Source organism: Oryx dammah, unplaced genomic scaffold (assembly GCF_014754425.2).
Source record: "Oryx dammah isolate SB20612 unplaced genomic scaffold, SCBI_Odam_1.1 HiC_scaffold_11077, whole genome shotgun sequence".
Classification (NCBI taxonomy): domain Eukaryota; kingdom Metazoa; phylum Chordata; class Mammalia; order Artiodactyla; family Bovidae; genus Oryx; species Oryx dammah.
The window spans coordinates 2,755,244-2,779,951 of NW_024080471.1; the positions used below are offsets into that span (position 1 = coordinate 2,755,244).

A 24,708-nucleotide genomic window follows, 5' to 3' on the forward strand; every position below is an offset into this window, starting at 1 on the left:
AAGTCCTTTGAGAAATGCATGGTCTAGTTTTAAACATTTCACTACATCTTTGATTATACTTCTAAATTCTTTGTGTTCAAAATAATTTTTCTTATTTTCCTTTTCTGATCATGATCTAAGAGTTGGACATACATTTCTGTAAACAGAGTCAGTGGGACATACATTTCTATAAACAGAGTCAGTCAGTATTTAAAAGCAGTTTTCATCCACAGGAGATTTAAAAATAATTCTATAATTAAACCAGTAACATAAAAAGAGAGCTGATGTCTTTCATTTCTTCCATTATCAGCATCATAAAGGGTCAAGATTCAGGAAACAGTCATGTTTAAGTAGACCTGTTATTAAACTTCACAGTTCCACTAAAGCTTAGGGTTTCTCCGTGTGTTAATTTTAATTATATCTTTTTAAAATACAGGTAACAGCCTTTCAAGAGGGAGGCAAGATAGGAGTTTCAAAGAGAATGGGAATTACTGATGTACAGGGAGACTTGAATCAGCATTCACAAATTTATTAGTGCCAGGCCAACGTGAGTAATAAAATATAGATGCACTTGCTCGCTAGATATTTCACAGGTTGATAACATAACATTCTGCAGTCTGCTACACACATTAGAAAATAGTCTCTGTGTTTTCTTACTCTTTGGTCAAATGTGGGCCAAAAAAAACACTCTTTCAATTTATGCAGATTTGCTTTTTTCCCCTTGTCATGTGATTTCAAACACACTGGTGGAGGGTTGCTTTGATCGGTTTCCATCAGGTTTAACTAGAACAGTATTAGACCGTTACAATAAAGTTGCAGTTGATTTTTTACTGCCTAGACAGAGTTAGGTACCTTCTGACACCAACAGGATGACTTTTTCCTCTTCTTAGCAACGAGAAAGCACAATATACCCTACTCATTGCTCAAGTGGACCTTAACAATCACTTTCGAGGGACACACCATTACTGAAGACTGAAGAGTAATATTTATCAACATTAAATAGACACTTGGTGAAATATGCATAAATATGTCTTCTTATAAACATAACACAAAATTAAATAGTTCAGGAACACAGACACCACTGAGTACAGTTCCACTGTTGTCAAAATCTGCTGTAAACACCAGCTCACACTGAACACAGAAGCAGCTTCTAACCTGGCTCCGGGTTCACGACAGAGAGACCCTGTACAGACAGATTTCTCCTCAGCCCCCCGCCTCCCACCCCTCCCACTCCCCACGCAGCCCCCACAAAAGGAGAAGAGGAACCTCAACAACTAGAGCAGCAACACAGAAGACAGCCACAGCAGCGCCCCTCCCCTCCCCCAAACAGAACACTTAGCATTTGGGTCAATTCAGAAGAGAACACAAAAATCACTTTTTGGAAATGTACTAAAGAAATCAATTTGCAGCAATACTTTTCAGAGTGTAATACTTTCTTGGATTTGGGACTTGCCAACCCCCCACCTATTCTGGGTGAAGGTCACACAATGAACACCAGAAAGCATAGGTCACAGCAAAGTGACAAGTGGTTTAAGCCCTTTCGCATTTAAAGATGCTGAGTAGCAAAAAATCGAATCCTGTGTTCCTCTCTGGCCCTCACGAAGTCTCTTCTGCTTTGCCCCAGATAATATTGTGCATGAAATTCAAATGTGACACTATTATTAAATTTCAAGCAGGTAAGATAGCAAAGGTTTTGGTTGGAAACATTCAGATTTGGACCATTAAATTCAAACCCACGGATGTGACTCATACTTTGGGCACAGAGGGGGCCCCCATTTGATTCAGCTTTGTTGAGGGTGTCAACAAAGGCGACGACTTACTCAGAATCTGGTCAGACCATGGTGCTCATCTGACTCACTAGGCTGATGTCCTACACAGATCAGCTCAGAGAGCCTGGCTGCTGTCTGCTGCCTGTTCTCCAGGAAAACAGCCCTGGTTTCCAAAACACTACTGGGTTTATTTCACTTAGATGTGTTAGGATCCTAGAGAAACTTTAGTCACCAAAGTACTGAAAGCATCTCTTGCCGGAGTAATTTGCCAGTTCATTAATTCCCATTATATTATATACACTATGTGTGTGTGTGGAGTTCACACACACACACACACACACATACACACACACACACACATATATATATACATATATACTTATATATCTTTTATTTGTACGAAACTTGAACTGCACAAAACAGTACTTTGCAAGAATCAAGTCCACAAAGAGAGTTTAATGACACACCGATGAGAAGACAGGGAGCTCTGCTGGGACAAAGAGGTGCTGTTTTGCAACGTATGAAAGAATTTCAGAACCATGGGTTCACTAGCCTGATGTGTTCCACGTGGGATCCGATGGACACTTTGGGGATCCTTGGAGAGCACGTGACAACTGGGCCATTTAGTTATGCTCACAGGGATTCCAGAGCTAATGGGAATTAAAAGACCCAGGCAGACCAATCTGGGTGTGTAGTTGCTAGGAAAAAAATTTCCTTCTCTTTAAGAAAAAACAAAGTCTATTTCAGAATAAATTCCTTCATATTCAGTAATAAGCTTACTTATTTTTGGCTGAACAGGTATTTGACTTTTGATATTAAAATGGGTTTATTTAATGGACCGGGAAACAGGCAGCTTCTTTCACGTCTGGGTGATAAAAACATGTTTATCAGTGCCAGAGATGACCCCCACCCTCGCCTTACTCCCTCCTAAGGTTTGTGGGTTGATGTGTGCGTATGGTGACGGCTATTGAACGCACCCCACTCTACAAGGCCTGCTCAGGCACCCGCTTGTGGAAAATGACCGACTGTCTCTGCTGGTACTGCTGCTTGCGTCTCTTCCTCTTGTCACACTGACACAACAGCAGCATCTTGAAAGTGTTTCTGAATGTTTTGTTGCACAGGGCATAGCACACGGGGTTCACGGTGCTGTTGATGTAGCACAGCCAGTAGCCCAGATTCCAATAGGTTTTGGGGATGCAGCTGTCACAAAAGGTGTTCACCAGAACCATGATATTGTAGGGGGTCCAGGTGATGATGAAGGCAAGCAGGATGGCGCTGAGGGTCTGGGCCGCTTTCTTCTCCTTGATGAGGGACATCCGTTTCCGCTTAGTGATCTGGCTTCTGGTCTTCAGAGCAAACCTCTTGGCCAGTGTAGCTTCCTTGAAGGACAGAGGTAGAGTGGCCGTGGTCTTCCCCACTGAGGAGTTGACATCAGAGGCCTTGGCTGTGTCCACGGCAGACTCTAACTGGATGGGAAGCTTGGAGAAGCTTTTCTGAAAGCTGCCTCCATCATCCATGCTCTGCTGGGCCTGAAGTTTGCTGGGTTTCCTCTCCAAGCCCACCGTCCCCAGCTCCTCCTCCGGCACCTGCAGGTTGTCTGATGAAGGTAGTTTGGTGGAGTTGAGGATGGTGCTGTGACCTGGGAGCTTGAGCACGATGGAGTAGATGGCTCTGGTCTCTGAGCCAATGTCCTCCTCGTCGGAGGAGGCGGAGTTCTCCAGGGAGGCGGCAGCATCGTTGTTATTCCAGCTGTCACTGCTGCTGTGGTCTTGGTCCATCTGCTCAGCACTTGGCTTCCAGCTCTTGGTCGTGAACCAGAAGTGGCAGCGTCCATACTTCCTCCTGGCTGAGCGTTTCAGGCTCTGCTGCTGGAGCTCATAGCTGCTGCAGCTTCGAGAACTGCCCGTGGGGTGGACAAAGTTCTCTGCCTCGGCCTCTGTTCCAGAGGCTTGTAGCCCAGCAAGTTCTTTGGTACGTTTTTCAGTTTCCTTATAGATCCTCCAGTATAAAATAGTCATGATGGTGACAGGCATATAAAAGGCAGCGATGGCCGTACCGAAGGTGATGGTGGGCTCGCTGAGGAACTGGATGAAACACTCCCCTGGAGGCACAGTTCTCTTCCCAACAAAGTATTGCCAGAACAAGATGGCAGGAGCCCAAAGGATGAAGGAGATGACCCAAGCCAAACCTATCATCACACCAGCTCTCTTTGTTGTTCGTTTGGCTCGGTACGTGAGTGGCCTTGTGATGGAAAAGTATCTGTCAAAGCTGATGACCAGAAGGTTCATGACGGAGGCATTGCTAGCCACGTAGTCAATGGATAGCCAGAGGTCACAGGCCAGGTTCCCTAACGCCCATCGGTTCATGATGATGTAGGTAGTAAACAGATTCATCGAAATGACCCCAATAATCAGGTCCGCACAGGCCAGACTTAAGAGGAAGTAGTTGTTGACTGTCTTCAGCTGCTTGTTGACCTTGAATGCCACTATCACCAGGATGTTGCCAATGATGGTCACCAAGGCCAGGACGCCCGTTAAGAATGCAATGAAGACCACCTGCCAGATGGTATGACCTCCGAGAGGGTCACTGGTGGTGCCATTTGGAGAGGAGAGATTCCCAGCTGCCCGAGAAATGTTGTAGCTGCCAAAGTGAGTAACCGTTCCTGGGGGCAGCCCTGTATCCGAAGGGCCGTGAATCCAGGAAGAGCTGATGTTCAGAAACAAGGGTGAGGTTGTATTGTTATTGTGCAAGGTCATGGTGACTCTCTGACATAGTCTGGGGAGAAAAGAGAAAAGATGGAGTCAGGACCATTACTGCCCTCACTGGATTTGTTTTCTGCATTGCATCCTCTAAAAGACATGGAAGACATATCATTGGACGGTGTGTGTGCCCCCAAGGACTGTAGCCCACCAGGCTCCTCTGTCCATGAGATTCTCCAGGCAAGAATACTGGAGTGGGTTGCCATTTCCTTCTCCAGGGGATCTTCTGGACCCAGGGATGAAACCTGGGTCTCCTACACTGCAGGCGGAGTCTATATTCTGAGCCACCAGGGGGCCCTATTACTATGAACCTGAGACGGCCTGCACATCAGGTTCATTCTCTCATTTTAAAGATCATGAGCTGTCAACTTTATTTGGATAAAAATAAATAAATTAAATCAAGGTGAGGAGCACAGGGCAGGCACAGATCGATTTGTTCGAGGTAGCACAATTAGCTGGTGGCATGCACTGAGCTTTGTGTTTTTTCTCCACATTTTCCACATTTCTACAGACCACAAATACTTCCACATGATGGCACTATCAAACAAAATCTTCCTTCCTTCTCATATTTTGAAAAGTAGGGGAAATATTGTAGATGCAATTATGATATCCAGTACCGCTTTATTCTCATGCTGCGTGAGAAGTTGATCTTTTTTTTACTTATTTGCATTTTATCCACATGGGCATTTACCTATCCCAGGCTTTAGACATAAGCAACTCTAAGGCAATTCCAGCCATGTAAGCCTCAGTGGAATAAGCAACAACAGCAAGGGGGGAAGTAAGCATATAACCACGTCACTTTATATTTTCTCTTTGACACACAGTTAGAAAAATGAATGTACTGGTTCTTTGTAATGGTTGGGAACAGTATACAAGGCAGCTATCTTTTGCTTGATAATATGCAGAACCCTGACGAGACTGTTCTGAACCTAACAGTCTGAACCAAATCAGTTCTGAATATTTCTAGTATTTAGATATGTTATCTCTAGTTATGAAAAAGCATTTAGTACCATATGCAATAAACAGTTGCAAAACTAAAATTAGTTCTTTCAAAAAAAATTTTTTTTTTAATTTGGCAGCACTGGGTCTTAGTTTCAGCACATGTGATCTTTTTCAGCTGTAGCTTGCAGAATCTTTTTTAAAGTTGTGACTTGTGGGATCTAGTTCCCTGATCAGGGATCCAACCTGGAGCTCTTGCATTGCAAGCAGAGTCTTAACCACTGGACCACGCGGGAAGTCCCAGTTCTTTTTTATTTTTTAATTTTATATTATAGTTGATTTACAATGTTGTGTTACTTTCAGGTGTATAGCAAAGTGATTCAGTTACACATACACATATATTCATTCTTTTTCAGATTCTTTTCACATAGAGGTTATTATAGAATATGAGTCGAGTTCCCTGTTTGATATACAATAGATCCTTGTTGATTGTTTATTTTATATATAGTACTACATATATTGGAGAAGGCAATGGCAACCCACTCCAGTACTCTTGCCTGGAAAATCCCATGGATGGAGGAGCCTGTAGGCTGCCGTTCATGGGATCATGAAGAGTCGGACAGGACTGAGCAGCTTCACTTTCACTTTTCACTTTTATGCATTGGAGAAGGAAATGGCAACCCACTCCAGTGTTCTTGCCTAGAGAATCCCTGGGACGCGGGAGCCTGGTGGGCTGCCGTCTATGGGGTCACACAGAGTCGGACACGACTGAAGCGACTTAGTAGCAGCAGCAGCCGTACGTATATGTTAATCTCAAACTCCTAATTTATCCCTGCCCCACCCACATTTCCACTTTGGAAACCATAATTTTTTTTCAAAATCTGTAAGTCTGTTCCTGTTTTGTCAACACATTCATTTGTATCATTTTTTTTTTTTGCAATTGGTTCTGTCAATCACTTGTTACCAAAATAAATAAATGACCAAGAATGGTTATAATGAATGCATCTCTAGTAAGACCCTCTGTACTGTCAGGGAAAGCCTTAGGTTGAGACCTGCTTCATCCTCTTAGAACACCCAGGCTTGTACTTTCACATCACAGCTGACTCTGGGATTCTCATACCACCAATCTTTGTGGACTTTATTCAGTGAATCATTCCTCAATGAGTGTCATACCAAAAGTTCAACATTTGAGAATCACAACAAAAATCTATTGAGACCACGGTCTACTGTGTTGCGGCTCTTGGTTAAAAGTGTTCAACTGTAAACGTTTACAGTGCAAATATGTTGACACATGCACACGGTAAGAGTCCAAATTAAGCCTTTAGATGCTGCAGGCAGGGGCAGCTCTCAGAGGAGTGCAGTGAGGTTCATAGCACACCTTATGGAAACAGCTTAAGGAGTAGCAGGAAGATTCTGCAGTCCCAAATGCATAGATTCAGAGCTTAGTTCCAAAACTTCCTGAAGGTGAGATCTTGGGTATTATTTAACCTCTCTGAGTCCTAGTTTCCTCCCTGAGAAATGAGAATGAAACATTTTGTGTAATGGAATAAATTCAACCTAGAATCCAATGGTAACTGGTCAAGAAAGTTTCTCTCTCATCAAAGTTGACTTAAAACCCTACATTCAGAAAACTAAAATCATGGCATCTGGTCCCATCACTTCATGGCAAATAGATGGGGAAACAGTGGAAACAGTGACAGACTTTATTTTTTTGGGCTCCAAAATCACTGCAGATGGTGACTGCAGCCATGAAATTAAAAGATGCTTGCTCTGTTGTGACCAACCTAGACAGCTTATTAAAAAGCAGAGACATTACTTTGCCAATAAAGGTCTGTCTAGTCAAAGCTATGGTTTTTCCAGTAGTGATGTATGGATGTGAGAGTTGGACTATAAAGAAAGCTGAATGCCAAAAAATTGACGCTTTTGAACTGTGGTGTTGGAGAAGACTCATGAGAGTCCCTTGGACTGCAAGGAGATCCAACCAGTCCATCCTAAAGGAAATCAGTCTTGAATATTCATTGGAAGAACTGATGTTGAAGCTGAAACTCCAATACTTTGGCCACCTAATGTGAAGAACTGACTCATTTGAAAAGACACTGATGCTTGGAAAGGTTAGAGGCAGGAGGAGAAGGGGACAACAGAGGATGAGATGGTTGGAAGGCATTACTGACTCAATGGACATGAGTTTGAGTAAACTCTGAGAGTTGGTGATGGGCAGGGAGGCCTGGCATGCTGCAGTCCATGGGGTCAAAGAGTTGAACACAACTGAGCGACTGAACTGAACTGAACTGAAAGTACTTAGACCAGAGCTTGCTTATAGTACATGCTGCATTGAATTTACTTTGCTTTGGTAGTCAAAGAGCTCAACTTAGTGCAATAATAAATGATAGAAGGAAATATTTATTAGACACTTCCTACATGGTACACATTTTGCAAATTGTCATATGTACTATCTTATTTAATTTTAAAAATAACATCATTTTTAACAGGAACTTGAGACCCAGATGGTTAAGCAATTTGTCTAAGAATCAAGCTAACGAGTAAAGGTAAAGGGACAGAGATTCATCCCCAGGTAATCTGAGCCTATTGCCTCTTTGTTTAATTGTGGTATTCCTCTGCCTCACCATCAGGTCATCCACATAACTGTGCTGGGCTTAGGTACTCAGTCGTGTCTGACTCTTTGTTACCCCATGGACTGTAGCCCCCAGGCTCCTAACTTGTCCCTCCTAACTGGGTGCCATTCATTATATATCTCTTTAAAGTCTAACTGAAGAATATTTAAAGTGACTATATGTGGTATATATGTATCGCGTGTACGCATATATGACTGGACATATGCAAGCACACACACCTTTACATTCATAAATACCCTTAGGTACATTCATTTCAGCACCATTTGCAATAGTAGAATTTATTTTTTTGGGCTCCAAAATCACTGCAGATTGTCAATTTTCAATGACAGGTAATTGCTGCGTTTTGTTTTTTTTTTTCCTTCATTTCCTTTTACTTTTCTGGGTTTTATTAGGTGCTGTCAGCTCATCTATATCTCTAGCTCCCTCTCAAAGGGATATCCATATTTAGGAAGGGCTACATGCTGTTTGGGGTACTCAACAGCATTTATGATTTCTTCCAAGGTACATAGGGATTCCCTGGTAGCTCAGCTGGTAAAGAATCTGCCCGCAATGCGGGAGACCTGGGTTCAATCCCTGGGTTGGGAAGATTCCCTGGAGAAGGGAACAGATACCCACTCCAGTATTCTGACTTGGAGAATTCCATGGACTGCATAGTCCATGGGGTCACAAAGAGTCAGACATGACTGAGCGACTTCTGCTTTCACTTTCCAAGGTACATATATGGAAAATCAATATGCTCTCTCTTCTCCATGCAGATCCCAATTTGGCATAGTTCTAAAGGTGTTTGCCTTGGTACCTCCTCCACCCCACCTACAGCTACATATATGAGATCAGCCTTGTCTTTAGTGAGACACCATTGCTCAATGACCTGCCTCGGAAATTAATGACCACTCTTCTATTAGGGGGTTGAGGATGCTTCTCCAAAGTCCTCCGCTACGTTTGTTCAGATAAGGATTGTTTTTATTCTGTCACTCTTACTCACCATTTCTCTTTTTCAGACACCATACCCTTGCTAATTTTTTATATACAGACAACCCCCAGATGTTTGACTTTATAATGGTATAAAGGTGATATGCATTCCAGCAGAAATCATACTTTGAATTTTGATGTCTTCTCCAGGTAAGTGATATGAGTTATGGGATTTTCTCATGATACTAGGCAGTGGTGGAGAGCCACAGGTCTGTCAGCCGCATGATCAAGTGGGTAAACAACTGACACACTAACAACCATTCTGTACCCAGACAACCATTCTGGTTTTCACTTTCAGTACAGTATTCAGTAAGTAATATGAACCATTCAACTTCATTATAAAATAAGCTTTGTATGAGATGTTTTTGTCCAACTATAGGCTCATGTGAGTGAGTGTCCTAAGTAGGTTAGGTTAAGCTATATGTTAGGTAGGTTAGGTATATTACACGCATTTTCAACTTAACAACATTTTCAGCTTATAATGGGTTCATCAGAAGTATCCTTATCATAAGCCAAGGAAGATCTGTGCTCTCTGAACAGCTTTTATATTCCCACCACCTTTCACTCCACAGCTTCCTGGACACAGTAGCTAAGCCCCCTTGTCAGGGCTTCCCTGGCGGTTCAGTGGTTAAGAATCCGCCTGCCAGTGCAGGAGACATGGCTTCGGTCCCTGGTCTGGGAAGATCCCACATGCCACAGAGCAGCTAAGCCTGCGCCACAATTACTGAGCCTGTTCTCTAGAGCCTGGGAGCTGCAACTACTGAGTCCACATGCTACAGCTACTGAAGACCTCACTCCACAGTGAGAAACCGCTGCAGTGAGAAGCCTGTGTACCACGGTGAAGAGTTTCAGCCCCTGCTAGCCACAGCTAGAGAAAAGCCAGTGCAGCAACAAAGACCCCACTCAGCCAAAAACACATGCATAAATAAATGAAATATAGAAAAGTGTCTCCTCGTCCACTGCGAGGGTGTGTTCAGCCGATTTTATATTCCTTGCTTCATCTTACTCCCACCTCACTCCAGTCACTGGTGTGCTCTGAATCTCATGTAATTTTCTACAGCACCTTTTAACGTGCCTTAAATACTAAGTTTCCACTCCCATGTCATATGGAATTGATCACATCCTGCAGAACTATTTTCATCACTTATGCCATGCTGATATTATTATAAATAAATACCGTGGCTAATAATCCCAGTAATATCTTTTTTATATAAAAAAGATAGTATATCAGTCTTCTTTCTTTTTCTTTTTTTTTGCTTTTTATTGAGACCATGCAATGGATGTCTATTATTTGTCTTTCTTTCAGTCCTTTTTTAGGAAGCAGCCTGTCATCTACAGAACATATTTCTGGATGGGCATCAATCACACGGTTCTGACTCCTCTACCTTAGTTATGGGCCTGAAGAACATGCAAACAGGAGCAGAATAAATTTGGGGAATTGATAGGGATGCTGGCAAGAAAGAGGGTAATTCTCTGTTCCTTGGGATTCTTGGGTGGGTGCTGCTGGCTATTTATACCCACATGAAAAATTGGTGAAGCACCTAAACATATTGAAGGAGAGAGACGGGAAGGAATGTGAGGGAACAGAGATGGTCTGATCATGATGGCCTTTCAAACCTGGATCAAGCCATTCCTGAAGTCAACCCACCACTTTGAATTTGCCAGTTATATAAGCTAACCACTTCCTTTGCTGTCTGGTCTGCCTGAGAAAGGTTACTGTCAGCTGCACCTCAAAGAGTCTTTATGAACATAACAGTCCTGTGCAACATCAACACTTTCCACTGGACCACTACTAGCTTTAGGTCATTAAGATCAGCACTACTGAATTCAATAAGTCAAGACTCTGCCTTCCACGGACTTACACCTTAGATGAGAACCAGGACACGGATAAAATAATTTTCAAAAGCACATAATTTTTAGGCAATGTCAAATTGCTCCCTGGAAGTAACACATTATGTTTAAATTCAATATCAACTCATTTTGCTCATCTGATACAATGGTAAAGAATATAAGTAGGAATTTTGGAAATCAGCCAGAGACCAATTCTCTCTTTCAGTTCATTTCTGTGAATTGTCAGGAGAACCACAAGTTGTATACTATTCCAGTCCAATTATGCTTTGTTGGAATACGGAATATAAAAGGAACAAGAATTGAGGAAAGACACCTACAGTTTGGACCAGCTATCTATAATGTGTTTGTTAAATACCTGCCTTCGTGTTCCAGGCATTAGGGGCTTTTTGTCTCATCATTAGAAAGCCTGTGAATCATGAACTGTTAAGTGATCTTTGATCTGAATTATTTGGCATACTTACCAGTGGTAATTGTTCTCTTTATAATTCAACATTAATTCAATATCTAATACCACTTAAAATTTCAGATACTGCGTGTACTAGCACTATGCCTGAAAAATCAACGTGCATACCTTAATTGAAAAATAATGCTATTGGAAAAATGACTCTGATAGACTTATTGATGCATGGTTGCCACAAACTTTCAATTTATAAAAAATGAAGTATCTATGAAGAAGAGTAAAGCTAAGTACAATAAAACAAGATACACCTCTTCCGGCCTAAATGGAGACTAATGCAGCCAGAAAAGCTCAGAAAGCTCAGAAATAAATCCATGTATATATGGTCAATTGATCTTTAAACACTCTTAGTAAAGACAGAGCTTTAGAGATGAGGTCTACTGAGCTGCAGACACATCGATCTTTGAGCATTAAGGGATGGTATAGAGGCCTAAACATTAGGCAAATGAGAAAGATCTTCTCCCAACCTTCACTCAGGTCCCTGTACCTGATTTTCTATGATCTCTCTGGACTCTGTCACTGTTCCAGATTCATCTCCTAAAAGGGATCGTTCTGCTCTGGGAGGATGTCTTACTGGTGTACAGTTTGACATCAGAAAAACCTGATCAAAAGTTCATAAGGAGTATAATAAAAATATTAATAAAAGTCCTTATTAGATGTGACAGTCACCCAATCCCTTTCTTCCTGCGTAGCTATCATTTTATGAGTAACATGTGACTTTCTAAGAATCAGGGGTTCTACGTGAGACTCAAATGAAACAATGATAAACCTGGACTTAATGTCTTCGACTCAAATGAAACAATGATAAACCTGGATTTAACGTCTTCGGTTTAAGGTGCTTTTTCTGAGAAGAGATGATCACTGCTATGCTCCATACTCTTTTCCCTCATCCTGACTCAACAGCTTATATTCTGTATAGGTAGTAAATTTTGAGTCAAGAGAGTTCAGAGCTGATTCTCACTGAAGTGACTTATGTCAGAAAGGAGGCGAGTGAAGGGAAACTTTGCTTTTGAATGCTAAAGAATAAACAGATGTTGAGACCAGGGATGCTTGTAAGCCTACTGCTTTAATACTTTATAAGTGGTCCCAGGCAGGAATTCTAGGAGTGCAGCCTGCGTAAGGGCAAACAGGGTCATCCAGTAGGAGCAGAAGTGGGCAGGGGGCAGGCTCTAGGTCCCCTCTGGGATCTATAGCAGGTTCCTGCCCTGTTCAGGTGGGAGCTGGTAACTGGGGTCCTGGGACATTTAGAGCGTTGCTATTGAAGTGGTCCAGGCCCCAGGCCCCAGACCCCAGGCAAAGGAGTGCAAAACAACATAATCTGCCTGTGGGTGAGACCAACACCTTCGAGAGCCCTCCTGGATTCTGGGTGGAGGACAGTTCTTTCATGTGGGTTAGTTACAATGGTACATACAGGATGGTTCTTGATTTCATCTCTGAGTGTGTATTTTTACAGATCGTTTTTGCTACATTCTATCTAGGAGCACAAGCAGAATGGATTCACTTAGTTTTTTAAAAAGTCAGGAGTTATAATATTAAGTGGGCCAGCATGAGAATAAACAAGAAAATAAATAGAATTCAATAGGATATACCAGAGCACGAACCACATAATGACCTAAGTATTGTTTCACAGAAGTTCTGTTTAGCATGTGCACACACACATACACACACACACACACAAACACGTATTCAATACATAGTCATGAGGTGAAATGTATTTTGTACCGTGGGTCATGATCAACCGTGTTTGAAAACCACTGCAGTAGATAATTTGACATGTTTTATTTAAATTTAAAATAAGACTGAAAAAGAAAACATCAAAGAACAATTTGAGAGTACTAAGTTTAGGGGAAAGTGAAGAACAATCGTAAGAAATTTCCTCCCTTCCCCCTAGTTATGGAATAAAAAATATTTGGGATTAAACATCTGTAAAATATACAGATGGCTTTTAAAAATTAAAAAAAAAGTTTAAATATCTGATATGAAAACACATGTGAAAGTTCTTAGAGAATCCTAAAAGGCCAATATAAATCTTAAGACTTTTAAAATAATGGATTCCAAGGAGACGAACTTTATTTTCTCCAACCATTCTGGCAGCTCATTCTGAAAAAAAGACTGAGGCTTCTCAATTTTTAAACCTCCTGAACTCAGAAAAAAATGTGTAACTTACTTTTTAATATAAGGCTGAATGAGTTCGACTATTTTTATTGTTTTAATTATGAACAGAGGAAACCAAAAATATCTTTGCAATTCACAACATGCTTTTCTTTAAGACCAAATATTTAGTGCTTCTTCCATATTTGGAATCCAGTACACATCATGTTGCAGGGCTTGTTTTGAGTCTCTCTTGGACTGCTTTCTTTGCTAAGAGTGTGTCTCTGTTTTCTCTCACAATTACCACAGTATTCAACAACTGAAATGACTTTTCCCAAAGCGAACGTGGTCGCACACAGGAACTGCCATCGCTGACCACTAGGTGGCAGAGCTGATTCGGAGAACAACCGCTCCTGCAGGCGCCAAAGCGCCGCCTGTTTTCCCGGGCTGGTGACAGGGAAACTTCAGCTTAGTTCAGTCACGCAGTCCGTGGAGGATATCAAACAGGATCAACACACGCTCGGCAATCAAACATGTCTTTAAAGGGCATCCAACCTTTTCAGACTCGCACAGTCAGAATCAAACTCTGTGAACTTAGCTCGTGTGATTCATTTCAAGCCGCAGGGAGGACAGATGAGCCCTAATATGGTGCAGTCGCTCCTGGTGCAAACAGAACATCTCAGAAGCCAAAACTGGAACAGAATTTCATTTTAAAAGGACAAAGCTTGTTTTCAAAAAGTGGATGCATCGTGCTGCTTCCCTCGGTTGCCTCCTTTCATAGGTTTTCTTCAATTTGACAACAAAAATGAAGGATGCTTGGAAAAGTTCTTGCATCAGTACTGCCTAGGCATAGCAATTGCTTCTGAAATAACATGATTTTACCTCAAAAACAAAAGCTTAAGCGGGACTAATGGTCGTCTGCCTCAGTACTCCCAAGCCTAAAATCTCTGTTGTTAGAACTTCTAGAGATATGACAAGAAGTGAGAAAACATAGGAGAGGAAGTTCTTTCTAAATATCTGTGAGCCCACTTTGCCCACTGGAGTCCACACACTCCCCATGTGGTCCTTTTCTGAGGGAAAAACAGGGACGGTGTACAGCTGCTGGATGTGTTTCCACTGCAAACCTTTATGACTGCAGATACTTTCAGCAGGGTTTCAACATTCTGCAAATTCACTGCTATTTATTTCAAAGACTGTGCTTCTGTAATGCTATTAGAGCTAATATAATTGTAGAAATAATTCGGATTGGAAATCTTTTAGTGAAAACAGTCATTTGCGCTAAGTATTTTTGACATTTTGGTTTACATTTGGAAAGGACAGTGGGAAGAAAGTGCTTTTGGCTTGATTTTGATGTCTAATGATTACTTTTTGGGCTTCCCTGGTGGTTCAGTTGGTAGAGAATCCACCTGCAATGTGGGAGACCTGGGTTTGGTCCCTGGGTTGGGAAGATCTCCGGGAGAAGGGAATGGCAACCCACTCCAATATTCTTGCCTGGAGAATTCCATGGACAGAGGAACCTGGCGTGCTACAGTCCATGAGGTTGCAGAGAGTTGGACATGACCAGGCAACTCAGCACATAGCCCATGATTAAACTGGAGGAGTTATGATTTTTTTTCAAGGTCCACATTTATCAGAGATATTTGGTTTTGCATCTGAACACAGACCATACATCTGATTTCCTTTAAAACTGCAACCTGTATGCACCCCCGCTCCCCATCATTCATCCATGTACAGAAGACTGTTTGCAAAAAAGCAGAAGTAGAGGACGTGTCCTGCAACAGTGCCTTAGGGCCAGAAACACTGATTCTGCCACGCAGGCAAGCTGCCTGAGCACTCTGATCCTGCTTTTTCATCTATAAAATGAGGATTATCATTCTTGAGGATTGGATAGGATAGTAGACAGCCCTCAGGATAGGCAAATGGGTCCATGAAAGTTTCTCAAAAAATAGTTAAGACTAACTGAATAATTTTCTGCGAGTGTTTGATTGTATAGATTGGCTTTTTTCAAGGCTCACAAGAGCTGGCATTTGTTGAGCATAAAACATTTGTTGGTTGATTTCTCAAACCAGGGTGACTCTGCCCTATTTGGCAACATCTGGAGACATTTTTTGTCACAGTTTGGGGAGAACATGTTACCGGCACAAGGTGTGTGGAGGCCAGGAGATGCTGATAAACATTCTACAATGCACTGGACAAGTCCCTACAATACAGAATCATCCAGCCTGAGAGGTCAGTGGTGCAGAAGTTGAGAAACTCTAGTATAAAGAGACAACAGAAGCAGAAGATGTTGCCACATTCCATTTGCCAGGAAAATCTGGAAAACGTCCTGGCACTTAGGCACCTGGCAAGCTCTGTCTCCTCCGGAATCAGCTCCCATTTCCTTTCTCTGGAAATCACACTCTCCACCTCTCCCCACCAGGATGAATCTCATATTCATTTATGCAGCTCTTCCACTGTTATTTCAGATAGTCAGTGTGTCCGAAGGCTTACTGTAGGCCTTGCACTGGGGACAGGGTTCTTGTTGTCCAGGAACCACTAGGAGACACCATCAACTCAACAAAATCACTGCCACACAGGGAGAAAGGCGAGGCTATTTTGTGAGTGTGAGGAATATGAACTCCAGGCTGCCAAGCACTAGAAACAGAACACAGCCTTCTGAAGACATGGCCCAGCCTATGCCAAGTCCACCGCTCAGTGGTCCTGCATGCCCTGCACATCCTGCCATCCCAGCACAGAGCAATTCAACCTGTCTCCCTCACTACACTGCAGGTTCCATCTTCTGCTGCTTGACTCTTTACTCTGACATGCAGCAGAATTTCTTTCCCAGAGTAGACCCAGAGCTACTGCCTCCACCCAGCCTCATCACTGAGATTGACAACATTATTGGACAGGCGAACTAGGAACAAGAACAGAAGGGCTCAGGGGATACGCCTGGAGAATGTGAAGGTGGTAGGAAGGGAGAGATAGACATTGTATTTGCAACAGGTTCAGGGCTCCAGATGTAGAGAGTGCTGAGAAACTACTCTGGGATTCTCAAAGTGACCTTAGATATGGTGGCATCTGGCTGGGACTCACCCCAGAAAAGAGGACTTGGTGAACTGGGAGAAGGTGAGGCTGGGAGAGAGGAGCCTCCCCTGGACCACCAGGCTATTGTCCAGAGCCACGCCAGCCTCTTCCACCTCAGAGAAAGAGAGACGGGTTCCCAAGTAACCACACCCTCTCTTTCAAGGTTCATCTGGCAGTCAGCAGAGTCCAAACGCAGAGTTCTCTGGAAAACCAGCATCACATAATACACAATTATTGTAATCCCTCTTTGCTGCTCGAGCATGTACTCTGGACCTCACACCCTTCACACCTGTCACGGCATTGGGACTCCTGCAAGGTGATAGCCTGGGTTTGAGTCCTTGCTCACTGTTTACCAGTTGTTGTGCCTCTGGTTAGTGATAAAAGCTCTGAGATCCTCAGTCTCCACATAAGAACATTAAGAATAACAATGATAGTAAATTGCAACCCACTTTAGTATTCTTGCCTGGGAAATGCCATGGACAGAGGAGCCTGGTGGGTGTTAGTCCATGGGGTCACAAAGAATTGGGCATGGCTGAGCAATGAATTTCAGGTAATAATAGTACTGCTGCATAGCTGTGGAGCAGATTAAGTGAGAGAACAGGTGAACATCTAATACAACTGCCATCACTCAACAGATGTTTTGTAAGTGGGAGACTCTGCCTCTCCCACTTCATCCACACACTCAGAACTGGGGTCCCTGGAATATGCCAGCAAGGTGGCCACGATGAGGTGACCACTTGGACTGGTAGCCACATGTGCCATTCCTTGTTTTTAAATATTTGAAATATCACTCTGTGTATATATGTATTTTCATTTGACTATTAGGTTATAAATCTTCAGGGACAGTACCAAAGGTTTACTTTTGCTTTCCTCTTTTCTTTCCTCTTTTCTTTTTTTCAAGTTTCCAAGTCTTTCTTAGAACTTCTAATTGTGATTAAAGTAAAATGGCTTCTCAATAGATAACATGTTTAGTGGATGGATATTTGATATGCATGATTTTATTAATAAAATTTATTTTATTAATAAAAATTTTATTAATATAAATATTCTTATATAAAATATTTATATTTATTAATAAATACTAACTTTTTCTTCTAAAAGCAAATCAGGCAAGAAAAAGACATAGTGATCATGATTTCTCTCAACAACTTGAAAGCAAAAAGCCCTGAAGATCACAACAAATTCTGCTGAAGAAGATGCATTGGAGAATGGGGACAAGGAGACAGAATACAAAGTAGAAAAACTCTACCACTCATCAGAGTAAAAACCTAGCAAGATGGCTTTAGATACTCAGTGAAGAATTTTATGCATGGTTAAGAGATTTAAAAGCATTGTGGGAAACTAAGACAACATTTTAAATCAACAATACTTCCCTTGTAGCTTATTTGGTAAAGAATCTGCCTGCAATGCAGGAGACCCAGATTTGATTCCTGGGTTGGGAAGATTCCCTGGAGTAGGAAATGGCAACCTACTCTGGTATTCTGGCCTGGAGAATCCCATGGACAGAGGAGCCTGGCAGGCTTCGGTCCATGGGGTCGCAAGAGTCAGACGTGACTTAGCAACTAAACCACCACCCTACTTCAATTTTAAAAAAGCATTGGGGGAAGAATAGGAAACTAGGGAAATGAAAGCAAGATATTACAATTTTAATTTCTTTTGTCCTTCCAGGGACACGCTTTTTAAGTTCTTTTTTTTATGACTTTGAGGAGAAGCATCATGACGACTGCAGGATGCTGCAGGTGTTGCTCTTGCTGTTTGCTCTTTGCTAGTGTGATGACATCTGTCCTTCAGGGAGCCAGGTGCTTTTCTAAGTGATGTGCATGTGCTAACTCATTGAATCCTCGGCATAATCACGTGAAAGTGAAAGTGTTAGTCATCAATCATGTCCGACGCTTTGCAACCCCATAGACTTTAGCCCGCCAGGCTCCTGTCCATGGAATTCTCCAGGCAAGAATACTGGAGTCAGTAGCCATTCCCTTCTCCAGGGGATCTTCCTGACCCAGGGATCGAACCTGAGTCTCCTGCACTGCAAGGAAATTCTTTACCATCTGAGCCACCAGGGAAGCCCCATAATCATGTGAGGTGGAGACTATTGGGCTTTCCACTTGAAGCTGAAGAAACTGATACAACAAGTTGTTGAAAAACCTGCCCCGAGTTCACCCAGCTACTATGATGCAGGTGTGCTGGCTTCTATCCCTAACCTCTACTCTAGTAGTGGACTTGTCATGAACAAGCAATATTTCCACATAATACCTAAGTGTATAAAGCAGAAATTCAGTCCTCCTGCCCTTGCCTCTTTCATTCTCATGCCCTTGAGGTAACCAGCGGTAACAGTTTACTTAGTAAGTAAATATTTGTTAGATAAATGGATATGTCCTTCCCAAATGTGCTCTTTTACAAAATTACACATGTGTATTTTTAAGCCCTCACTATGCACCAGGCACTGTTCTTTCTGTTTACACACATTAAAACTTCATCTGCACAACAACCCTGTGAGTTAAGTGTCTTTTACTTAATGTCCCGATGAGACAATGGAGGCAGAGAAAGGTTAAGTGACTGAATCAGGTCACACAGCTCCTCAGTAGCAGAGTTCAAGATGTGAAGCAAGGAAATCTGACCCCAAATTTTACTCCCAAACAACGTATATTATGTTCCCTAGCTTGCAACGAACTAAAAAACATAATGAGGGACTGTTGCGGATTCATCTATTGGCACATCATGCTTTTTGGCTCAGATAGAATTTTCAGGGCAGGAAAGTGCATGAGATGCTGTGTCTGCTGAAGATTCTTTCTTTGAAGTGAAATAGTGTAGAGTCTTAGTGAAGCCAATACAAATCCCTAAGATACTCTAAAAAATAAAATAGTAAGTATCTGACTCATTTCCCCCTGATAAGCTCTACTGTAATTTTATAAGGCCTTAAAGGGCAAGCCTCAGTTTACCAGTGTTTAAAAGACCTATCCATTGACTACCTAGCCCCCATCACAAAATTGTGTATAAAATCAAACAAATGAATAAATATGAAAGTACTCTGATAAAGTACACGATGGATTCAGAGCTTAAAAATTTCTTAAAACACTAAACTCCAAGGGCATTTTCAGTTTCTGATTAAAATATAAAATGGAAATGAAATTATTGAAATATGATATATAAGTATGAAAGAGACTATTTTTATTGAAAGTACTACCTATCTCTTAAAATAAAACAATGAGAACAGAAACTGTGAGAATTGAAATAAAATAATAAAAAAATGTATACTTTGGCACAGCCTGTATAATTAAATATTGGAAAACAATGATCTCTTGTTTTGAATTTCCTGAACCCAAATGGAAACTAAAGCTCACATCACTATTAATTCTGGCTCCACGGATGAAAAACAAAGAGACCAAGGAAGAAAGTTGAGCTAGTCCAACAAAATGGTGTGAATCTGCGAATCCTTACTCTAAAATACAAGAGGAACAATGAATTAAAAATTAAACCCTGAAATGTGAAATCAGTAAAATGAAAAGATTTATTCAGGCAGAAAAAAAGAAATTATACTGGAGATTGTGAATAAAAACAAACAAAAAATAACTTCAGGTTGAATATTGTGGTTTTGTGCCTGGAATTACTTTCAGAAGGAATTTGCTCTTTCTCTGAGTGATACGCTGACTGCCCGGGTCTTGCCTGAGGATCTTAACATGAGAATACCTTGCCCTGATGAGTTCAAAAGTATCATGTCTCACCACCTGCCTCTAAGCTCCCAGAGGTTAAGAAATGGGGCTCTTATGCATATACAATCCAGCCAATGGATTATTTGGAGCCAGATATACCTGATGGCAAGCTGTCCCTGTACACCTAAGTTACCTGGGCAGGTGACTTCACCCTTTGAGGTGAGGCTTGTGTTTCTCTTTCCTGGGATAATATAAGAAAAGTGTTGGCTTCCCAGGTGGCACTAGTGGTAGAGAACCCGCCTGCCAATGCAGGAGTCTTAAGAGATGCAGGTTTGATCCTTGGGTCGGGAAGATCCCCAAAGAAGGAAATGGCAACCTGCTTCAGTACTCTTGCCTGGAAAATTCCATAGACAGAGGAGTCTGGTGGGCTACAGTCCATGGGGTTGCAAAGAGTCAGGCATGACTGAGCTCTCTCTCTCTCTCTCTCACACACACACACATATATAATTCAGTGGTTCAGATATGAACTGTCCATCTGTAGTAAATATTATTATAAGCTCTATCTTACTGTTGATAACATGCATCAAACGCTTGTAGAATTAATATGCAATAATGGGGTGACCATAATTCACCAAAGGAATTCTTTTAGCAATTACTGCAGATCGTGACTGCAGCCATGAAATTAAAAGATGCTTACTCCTTGGAAGAAAAGTTATGACCAACCTAGATAGTATATTCAAAAGCAGAGACACTACTTTGCCGACTAAGGTCCGTCTAGTCAAGGCTATGGTTTTTCCAGTAGTCATGTATGGATGTGAGAGTTGGACTGTGAAGAAGGCTGAGCGCTGAAGAATTGATGCTTTTGAACTGTGGTGCTGGAAAAGACTCTTGAGAGTCCCTTAGACTGCAGGGAGATCCAACTGGTCCATTCTGAAGGAGATCAACCCGCGGATTTCTTTGGAAGGAATGATGCTAAAGCTGAAACTCCAGTACTTTGGCCACCTCATGTGAAGAGTTGACTCATTGGAAAAGACTCTGATGCTGGGAGGGATTGGGGGCAGGAGGAGAAGGGGACGACCGAGGATGAGATGGCTGGATGGCATCACGGACTCGATGAACGTGAATCTGAGTGAACTCCAGGAGTTGGTGATGGACAGGGAGGCCTGGCGTGCTGCGATTCATAGGGTCACAAAGAGTCGGACAAGACTGAACGACTGAGCTGAACTGAACTGAACCCCAGATTCAAATGATTTTAAGGTCTTCAAGATCTAAGTGACCTAGCATGGAATACCACATTCATATTAGGGATTGCACTGCATATTGCAAAGAGCTACGCATACTGCTGAACTGATATATTTCAGGGTCTACAACATGGCCAATGATATAACCAATTCTATAATAACCAATGATACCTATCATCCGTTGAGTGATTACTATGTGCCATTCCACATATGGCATATATGTCTCCATAAGTACCATATAGATATAACACTCCATATAATGTTGGCTGTCCACTTGTTGTTAAAGAATGTTGCCTATGGCCTGAAATATACATGACAACCCATTCTCAAGGCTTTGATCTTTAAAGGTTTAACATTTTTACACTCATATAGAGATAAAAAGTTGCAGAACAGAAGATAATAATTGTCTTGTTGGAGGTTTATAGGAACACTGTTGCTGGACTTATAAGGACAGCTGCAAGAACCACATCTCATCCCCTTCTAGTATAAAAGAAGCCTGAGTTTTAACTTGGGGAAGATGGTTCTTTGAGATACTAGTCTACCATCTTCTCAGTCTGCTGGCTTTCCAAATAAAGTTGCTGTTCCTTGCCCCAACAACTCACCTCTCAGTTTACTGCCCTGCATGCAAGGTACAGTATAGGCTTAGACTCAGTAACAACACTAAGATGACTTGAGACCTCTGGGTCAGTGACACATGCCAGGGGAAGCAACACTGAGATCATTGCATTCTTCCCCTGATTCTAGCACATTGGGAAACCTGGCTGTAGGAAGCTATTGATGAAAATTAATTGTTTGGGGAAGCTCATTAATACATTGGTTGGCTTCTTTGTGAGGGTATTGACATGTCTCCGCTTTATCCAGTTCATTTTTCATTGCCATTCTTAATGATATACAAGTGTTGGTATCACAATGCAGCTGCCTCCAGAGAAACACATCACAATGACCATCAACACAACAACAGCCACAACAAGAAACCTTTCAACTCTCTGTGTTGGTCACTCAGTTGTGTCTGACTCTTCGTGATCCCACACCAGGCTCCTCTGCCCATGGGATTTCCCAGGCAACAATACTGGAGTGGATTGCCATTCCTTTCCTCAGGGTTATTCCTGACCCAGGGTTCGAACCCAGGTCTCCTGCATTGCAGGAGGATTCTTTACTGTCTGAGCCACCACGGGAGTCTTTTCATTTCTAAAAGCAGCCTATATAAGAACAGGCTTTTTATAAAACTCATATTTCAATATATCCCAACTGGAATGCAGACTTTGTAGAGACTGGAGCTTCTCTAAACGTATTTTTCTCCTTTAACAAAAAGAACACAAAATGACGAATATAAAATGCCCTCTCTCCCACTCCTCTCTCCCCCAGGGGTCCTGTGCAAGTGAAAGAACTTAAAAGTTTTTGCCTTATTAGACTCACAGTAAATTTTCTCCTGATTCCAATAAAAACTGAGATTATCTAGTTACGATTATGATATTGAGTGTTTAAAAACCTCTGCACATAACTGAGTACTCAATAGGTGTATTCTCATATTTAGAGGTAATGAAAGTCTCTCCAAAAACATCTCAAAAAACACATGCAAATAGAGTGGCTGGAAATCCTGATGTTGTGAGGAAGGGAAATTCAGCTTGCCCAGGTATAATGTATTTTAAGGAATTCGACGTCTGATGGTATAATCAGCCTTTTAGATTGTTTGAGAACCCATGAGTTCCCACTGTATACCATCAAATGATCCCATCAGAAAAGAGGAGAATAAGGAAAAAAGGAAGAATGAATTCCCTCTGATGGTAAGCTGGTATCAATGCACAGCCAGAAGTAAGAGGACCCATCCCACAACAGTGAGTCACATAAGCAAGTCCTTTAAGGACAAAGTGACAAATCAAGATATGCAAATATCACATTTGGGGGATTTAGTGTCTCTGAGAATAATAAAGAATAACAAGTAGGAGGTCATTCTGATACGACAACATGCCAAAGCAACATTTACGGGACAGTTTTCTCCCTGTATTTGGTACGTCATGCACAGATGCCCAGTAAGGCTACTGGAGCCCAGCTGAACTATAACAGCATACCTGTGACAAATGAATGGTGCTATCTCCAGCTGCAGGCAGGTGTCTACTGTATTTCCTGAAGGAATGTGAGGTTCAGCAAACTTAAAATTCTTAATTACAGATCTGGAAGTGAATGCTAATGTGGTTTTCACCTGATACGAGATCTGCAACTATTGTAAGCAGACCTATGGAAATTGAAGGAACTGCCCACAATTATGCAATTTATTTAAAGAACACCGCTGACCAGATGTTAGGCTATCCATGGCCACTGAAGAAGACATACAGAAGGATTAAGTGAAAACTGATTCCAGGAAATATTTAAATAAGATATGATAATAAGATAGACGAGCTGGTCCTGAGAAAATGTTTCCATGGGAACGTCTATTTTCTCCTCCCTGTGATATTTTAAATTAGAATACATATCCATCAGTGTTGGAAACTCTCAGTGCACATACCCGAAAGTAGTATCATTGGTCTTTAGCACATCTCCCCACTCTGCTGGCCATCCACGGCTCAAAATCAGTTTTGGGCTGCCTTCAATCTCAATCCAAGACTTTCTTCTCTCACCAAAGTTTGGATATGAGAGAAGATTCAATTCAAGGCTTAGACTTTGTTTCAGCAAGCATCAAGAACCACTCTTACCTTCCTTGCTTACTTAAAAATATGCCCATCACATGACTTACTCTGGCTTGACATAATAAAGCATACTTAAGGAGAAATTATGGGAGCAGACTGTATGGTACCAAATTTCTTAACAGAACTCTGCGGATCACTTAGAAATGGTTACAAGATCATGTAGAAACAGTTTCAGGAGCTTTTAAATTAGTCTCCCCTTCAATAATACAGTGGGGAAACAGAGAGAGGTTAGTTTCTATTTGACATGAACGGAGAAGGAGCAAGATGTAGGACCAACTTCAGCCTAGTGAACTTGTATCAGTTATTTAGCTTAGTCACCTTCCACTCTATCAGAAGGGCCTGCTAGGGAGCTAAAGGTTCCCTATGGGGCCTTCAGGCCTTCCCTGGTGGCTCAGAGGGTAAAACGTCTGCCCGCAATGCAGGAGACCCGGGTTCAATTCCTGGGTCGAGAAGATCCCCTGGAGAAGGAAACGGCAACCCACTCCAGTACTCTTGCTTGGAAAATCCCATGGATGGAGGAGCCTGGTAGGCTATAGTCCATGGGGTCGCAAAGAGTCGGACACAGCTGAATGACTTCACTTTCACTTTTGTGGGACCTTTAAGGGAGAGACCACAGCAGG

General features: G+C 42.0%; 1 protein-coding gene across 2 annotated transcripts in view; it reads right to left on the reverse strand.

The window, feature by feature from the left end:
* Positions 1-487: 487 nt before the first annotated feature.
* Positions 488-24,708, reverse strand: part of LOC120860471 (muscarinic acetylcholine receptor M3) — a 392,147-nt gene continuing 367,926 nt past the window's right edge. For both annotated transcript variants that reach the window (XM_040236291.1, XM_040236292.1), the window contains one exon: positions 488-4,523. In XM_040236291.1, coding sequence (XP_040092225.1) covers positions 2,732-4,523 — 1,792 coding nt within the window. In that variant the 3' untranslated portion in view covers positions 488-2,731. The remainder of the gene's footprint in view (positions 4,524-24,708) is intronic.